The following is a 7,299-nucleotide window of genomic DNA, read 5'->3' as shown; positions in this document are numbered from 1 at the left end:
GACCCTGTAGAAGGATAAAGCGGCTAGAGATAATGTGATGTGTGATGTGATTCAACAAAAAACAAAACAACAACAACAAAAAAAACGTGTAATACTTTTTTTTTTCACTTAAAGTTACAGTCAATGCTGTGGAACATCTGCAGAACAAGTAAGTTCCTGTTATCTTTTATGTAATAGCAGCTATAATCGGTTGTTCCCTCACTTTCTCATGGAGTTAATAAAAACTGTAATGCATGAAACGCAACATCCTCCAGCCATCTGGGAAAACGTTTCAGTTTTTCCTTTGACTATTACAAAGCACTGACACTGGAGACTCCTTCCATAAATGTTAAATAAACATCTCGTGACCCTGGAGAAAAGAATTATTTTTGATGTGCTTATCTGGAGCATCGACTGTAAAAGTCCCTCTGAATGAGCTGTTGCTATAGAAACAACGTATAAGAACGAGATCATTAATATAAACCTGTGATTTAGAGCTACACTTTTGTCTTAGTTGCTGTTATAGAAAATTAATCAACACCTTCTGACCAATCAGAATTGAGAATCCATCAGCGCTGTGGTGTCGGAGAATTTATTGAAGATGTCTTAATATTTTATTTTATCAGAATAAATATTGTATAGAAAAGAGATATACAATAAAAAGTGGTGAAAAATATGTTTTTGTAAAGAAACCAACAACTGAACATGGACATAAACTATTTAAAGTCATTTTAAAATGAGGCTTTAGGGTTAAAATGAGAGCCTTTACTTCAAGTCCATGTTGACGGATATTGAGGGAGGGTTACATACGGAAGGCGTTCCATCAGACCAGACAAAGTTTCCCTCATGGAGTCGGTCATTAAGTCCAATCCAGGAAGCACTGGTAATGTAAGCTTGAGAAAGAAAAAATAACAAACAGTCATATTCAAATCCCACCAACTACATGAAGCTACTAAGAGATGTAAAGAGCGAACACATGCTCATGAAAACCAGTTCATTCCCAAGACTCACGCTTGCCTCAGAGAATAATCTGATTAATGATGAATAACATGACTGAGTGAGAAATGAGAAGAAAAAGCCTTTATTTGTCACATGCACACTCAAGTACAGTAAAATGTTTCCTCTGAATTTAACCCTCTGAAGCAGTGAATACACACACAAGTCAGCAATGAGCACACACACACAGAGCAGTGGGCAGCCACGCTACAGTGCATCACTCAGGGAGCAGTTGGGGGTTAGGGGCCTCACTCAAGGGCTTTTCAGCCCAAGGCTGCCCCCATGTTAACCAAACTGCATGTCTTTGGACTGTGGGGGAAACTGGAGCACCCGGAGGAAACCCGCACTGACACGGGGAGACCATGCAAACTCCACACAGAAAGACCCCCGTCAGCCACTGGGCTTGAACCCAGAACCTTCTTGCTGTGAGGTGACAGTGCTAACCACTACACCACCGTGATGCCCAGCATGAGCAGCTGTCTGTCACTCACCTGTTATGAATCTGACTGTCTCCTGGTTGTGGACACTGGCCAGGTGTCCGTTCTGGGAGCTGCAATAGTTTTCAGCATCCTGCCACGTTTTATCTGATTCACTGTTGAAGTGATAGCAGTAATCCCCGTAGAGATGATATCCCTGATCACAGTGAAATTCTTCAGCCAGAGAAACCGGGATAATATACGACAAAGAGAGACAAGAGAGAAGGATGAAGACTTTATTTACAAAATACAGTATTGAGTATAAATTACTTAAACTCTGGGTGGTAAAAAGAACAACTGGACTTGCTTGAAGATTCTTGAAGATGTTTCACCTCTCATCTGAAAGGCTTCTTCAGTTCTGTCTGACTAATGGGGAGTATCAGGTATTTATCCTCTCATGGATGAAAAGGTATCCTAAGGTGTCGTTGAGTCATCCTGTTGGTGTGTGTCACTGGGGGCTACAAACACAACATTCAGGTACATTTCAGACCCAGTAACACCCTGAAGCAGAAACTGGTCCAATCTAAGGACAGAATAGCCAGACACATACAGGACAGCATAGTGTATGCAATTCAGTGCAGTGAGGAATGCACAGACTCGTGTATTGGGGAAACAAAACAACCGCTTCACAGGTGCATGGCTCAACACAGGAGAGCCAGTTCCTCAGGTCAGGACTCTGCTGTCTATCTTCACCTTAACAACAAAGGACACTCATTTCCGGATTGCAATGTCCGCATTTTAGCCAGAGAGGATCGTTGGTATGAGCGAGGAGTAAAGAAGACATTTTTGTCAACCTGGAATGGCCGTCACTGAACAGAGGTGGTGGTCTAAGACATCATTTATCAGCCACCTACAATGCAGTCCTTGGCACACTTCCCAGACAACTGAATGCACACCAAAACCCAGATGTTTTCAGTGACTCACAGGAGGACAGAGAGAACCAACAAACCACTGATCACCCCAATGACTCACTAGGCTGTTCACACCCAGCCCCCAGTGACCCACACCAACAGGATGTCTCAACGACACCTTAGGATTGCTTTTCATCCATGAGAGGATAAATACCTGATACTCCCTATTAGTCAGACAGAACTGAAGAAGCCTTTCGGATGAGAGGTGAAATGTCTTCAAGACTCTTCAAGCAAGTCCAGTTGCTCTTTTTACCAACCACAGTTTACTATGACCTGGATGACTGAGAATCTTCAAAGACATATAAATTACTTAGTTTTGTAGATGTTACAGTTTTATTGAAGCATTTTCCTTTATTATTGAACTTTCATATTATTGGTTTACAATATTACTGTGTGATGATTATATATTTTATACAATAAAGCATTACCATGGGAAAAAAGACAGACACAGAGAGAGAGAGAGAGAGAGAGAGAGAAACTGATACCTGGTACGGCGGTGGGTGGAACTGGTGGAGGACCAACATTTTTTCCTGAAGACATCAAAACATCACATTAATTTGAATATTATAAAACTGATATTTAATAATAGAATAAAACTCTAACAGAAAGCTGAACGTTCTGCAAATCATCATATATTTCCACTCTTTACTTAAATTGGTAAATACAGATAAATTTGTATAATTAGAAAAAAATGATAAATCAACATCATCCTTTTGAAAAGAGGATATTAAGATTACAGCAGAAAGAAGCAGACTATAAGGTTGAAGGTCATCGCCTCTGACTGATGGAGATGCTCTGATCATAAAATAATGTTTACACATGATCTGAGCACAACTTTCCACCTCAGAACCGAGCTCAGGTTTCACCTTTCTGGCAGATGAATGGTCCATAGCTCCAGCAGTTTAGATCATTGAATTGTCCTGAGCTGTAGATATGTATGCAGTGCTCACCATCCTTCCAGTTATCCGGCTGACCCGGGGCCCATGGCAAGAAGTCCTGGAGACAGCAAACCAGAAATCATGAAAGAAAATAATGACAATATGACAGGACATACTGTTATTGTTAGATAATCAATTACAGGGCGGAGTGATGAAGCAGAGTTAATCTCACCACACTAAAGTTGATTATTATCCTGTAAAAATATGTCCTGATGTATTTTATTCCTCTTATACTACAACAATGTGCCAGAAATTTAAATTTGTATTCAATAAAAAACAAAACAACAACAACAACAACAAAAAAAAACGTGTAATACTTTTTTTTCACTTAAAGTTACAGTCAATGCTGTGGAACATCTGCAGAACAAGTAAGTTCCTGTTATCTTTTATGTAATAGCAGCTATAATCGGTTGTTCCCTCACTTTCTCATGGAGTTAATAAAAACTAATGCATGAAACGCAACATCCTCCAGCCATCTGGGAAAACGTTTCAGTTTTTCCTTTGACTATTACAAAGCACTGACACTGGAGACTCCTTCCATAAATGTTAAATAAACATCTCGTGACCCTGGAGAAAAGAATTATTTTTGATGTGCTTATCTGGAGCATCGACTGTAAAAGTCCCTCTGAATGAGCTGTTGCTATAGAAACAACGTATAAGAACGAGATCATTAATATAAACCTGTGATTTAGAGCTACACTTTTGTCTTAGTTGCTGTTATAGAAAATTAATCAACACCTTCTGACCAATCAGAATTGAGAATCCATCAGCGCTGTGGTGTCGGAGAATTTATTGAAGATGTCTTAATATTTTATTTCATCAGAATAGATATTCTATAGAAAAGTGATATACAATAAAAAGTGGTTCAAATACATATTTCTGTAAAGAAACCAACAACTGAACATGGACATAAACTATTTAAAGTCATTTTAAAATGATGCTTTAGGGTTAAAATGAGAGCCTTTACTTCAAGTACATGTTGAAGGATATTGAGGGAGGGTTACATACGGAAGGCGTTCCATCAGACCAGACATAGTTTCCCTCATGTTGTTGGTCATTAAGTCCAATCCAGGAAGCACTGGTAATGTAAGCTTGAGAAAGAAAAAATAACAAACACAGTCATATTCAAATCCCACCTACTACATGAAGCTACTAAGAAATGTAAAGAGCGAACACATGTTCATGAAAACCAGTTCATTCCCAAGACTCACGCTTGCCTCAGAGAATAATCTGATTAATGATGAATAACATGACTGAGTGAGAAATGAGAAGAAGAAGCCTTTATTTGTCACATGCACACTCGAGCACAGTAAAATGTCTCCTCTGAATTTAACCCTCTGAAGCAGTGAATATACACACATGTATACACACAAGTCAGCAATGAGCACACACACACAGAGCAGTGGGCAGCTATACTACAGCACCCGGGGCAGTTGGAGGTTTAGGGGCCTTGCTAAAGGGCTCTTCAGCCCAAGGCTGCCCCCATGTTAACCAAACCACATGTCTTTGGACTGTGGGAGAAATCAGAGCACCCGGAGGAAACCCGCACTGACACAGGGAGAACATGCAAACTCCACACAGAAAGATCCCCGTCAGCCACTGGGCTCAAACCCAGAACCTTCTTGCTGTGAGGTGACAGTGCTAACCACTACACCACCTTGATGCCCAGCATGAGCTCTGGCATTCTGAGTCTGTCACTCACCTGTTATGAATCCGACTGTCTCCTGGTTGTGGACGCTGGCCAGGTGTCCGTTCTGGGAGCTGCAATAGTTTTCAGCATCCTGCCACGTTTTATCTGATTCACTGTTGAAGTGATAGCAGTAATCCCCATAGAGATGATATCCCTGATCACAGTGAAATTCTGCAGCCAGAGAAACCGGGATAATATATGACAAAGAGAGACAAGAGAGAAGGATGAAGACTTTGTTTATGAAACACATTATTTAACATAAATTAGTTAGTTTAGTTAATGTTACAGTTTCAGTGAAATATTTTCCTTTATTATTTAACTTTCATATTATTGATTTACAATATTACTGTGGAATTATTCTGTATTTTATACAATAAAGCATTACAGTGGGAAAAGAGAGAGAGAGAGATTTCAGTTTATCTCATCATCTCATTATCTCTAGCCACTTTATCCTTCTACAGGGTCGCAGGCAAGCGGGAGCCCATCCCAGCTGACTACGGGCGAAAGGCGGGGTACACCCTGGACAAGTCGCCAGGTCATCACAGGGCTGACACATAGACACAGACAACCATTCACACTCACATTCACACCTACGGTCAATTTAGAGTCACCAGTTAACCTAACCTGCATGTCTTTGGACTGTGGGGGAAACCGGAGCACCCGGAGGAAACCCACGCGGACACGGGGAGAACATGCAAACTCCACACAGAAAGGCCCTCGCCGGCCCCGGGGCTCGAACCCAGAACCTTCTCGCTGTGAGGCGACAGCGCTAACCACTACACCACCGTGGCGCCCGATTTCAGTTTATATTGTGGTTTATGAGAATTCTCTCTCTCTCTCTCTCTCTCAAACACACACACACACACGAACACAGCCTTTTGTTAGTTCAGGTGTTTTTACTCACAATAAATCATGTGTAAACTCTAAACATTAATCTGGAGCTGATTTTATAACTGATGCCTCAGAAAAAAAACCTGAGGATGGTGTGTGTTTGCTCATCTACAGCTTTTTAAATTCTATAACAATGAAAGTTTCACTGTTTATAAAGTTACGATGGATCCATGAGACTTTCTCAGATTTCATGATTAAAAATCATCCCTCCTGTTAAAGTGAGAAGTGTGTGATGTTTTAGTGTGAATAATCAGTGTGTTCTTACCTGCAGAAGAGAGAGAGAATGTGGAAGAGAGAATCATAAAACTCAGACAGATTTCCATCTCCCTCCTCGCTGTACACGATGTGTTCATGTCCACTCACCCAGAGAGACTGAGAGAAGTGTGTCCCCTCACTCAGCCCCTACAGAGAGAGAGAGAGAGAGAGAGAGAGAGAGAGAGAGACCAATCACACTCACTGTTACCTTATTAGAAAGATGAGAGGAAATCATCACACGGCCTCAAGAACAAATCAGATGAGGAATCTTTCACTTTCTCCATATATATCAAAATAACATGAGCACTGATGAACAGAGCTCCTCCTCCCGGCTCTGAGGTGTGTGACTGATGAACAGAGCTCCTCCTCCCGGCTCTGAGGTTTGTGACTGATGAACAGAGCTCCTCCTCCCAGCTTTGAGGTGTGGGACTGATGAACAGAGCTCCTCCTCCAGGCTCTGAGCTGTGTGAGAGTCGACCACATCACACACTGATTTCAGAGAGAGGAAGCACTCGGCTCTCATACGGCATTAATTCCTGACAGCTGCACAGAGCAGATACACACACTGATATACCACTGCAGCACACTGCAAATACATCAGCTACACACACACACACACACATAATATATAGGTTTTTTCATTTAATATTTTTATTTTATATATATACACTGTATATAACAAAATTATGTTGGTGTGCCTAAATTAGATGATGTACATGTATAAACTCATGATTGATGATGTTTGTGTTCCTGAGAATAGAATCTTTATTGTTATTGTACAGGTACAGTCACATTTGGGTTGCAGTAAAAAAAAAAAAGTCCTAAAATGTCCAGAATTAGAAATAAAAATATGGATGTATATAATGATGAGAATGTGGGCTGTAGAACGGTACAGCAGCTTATAGAGGTAGTCAGGGGCAGGTGAAAGGCCAATAGTGCAGTATCAGCTTGTGCGATATTGATTCATTCCTTGTCCATGATTGAGATTTTAAAATCTGGAGATAAACGATATAATCATCCTGAACTGATGGCCGATTCATGAGCTTGGGAATCGCTTGCCAGTGTCGTTTCCAATTCAGACTCCCGGCAGAATCAGACTGCTCTTCATGTGTGTTACAGAATCCATATCATGAAGTTGCATATTTCCTCCAGTTTCTGTTGAG

At 40.9% G+C, this 7,299-nt stretch overlaps 1 protein-coding gene across 1 annotated transcript in view; it reads right to left on the bottom strand.

Annotated features, from left to right (window-relative positions):
• Nucleotides 1–6,204, bottom strand: part of LOC132870172 (scavenger receptor cysteine-rich type 1 protein M130-like) — a 20,812-nt gene extending 14,608 nt beyond the window's left edge. Inside the window, exon 1 of the mRNA XM_060903754.1 lies at nucleotides 6,147–6,204. Coding sequence (XP_060759737.1) covers nucleotides 6,147–6,204 — 58 coding nt within the window. The remainder of the gene's footprint in view (nucleotides 1–6,146) is intronic.
• Between the last annotated feature and the right edge of the window lie 1,095 nt (nucleotides 6,205–7,299).

This window comes from Neoarius graeffei, chromosome 21 (genome assembly GCF_027579695.1).
Source record: "Neoarius graeffei isolate fNeoGra1 chromosome 21, fNeoGra1.pri, whole genome shotgun sequence".
Lineage (NCBI taxonomy): Eukaryota > Metazoa > Chordata > Actinopteri > Siluriformes > Ariidae > Neoarius > Neoarius graeffei.
This window is presented reverse-complemented; position numbering and strand designations above follow the sequence as displayed.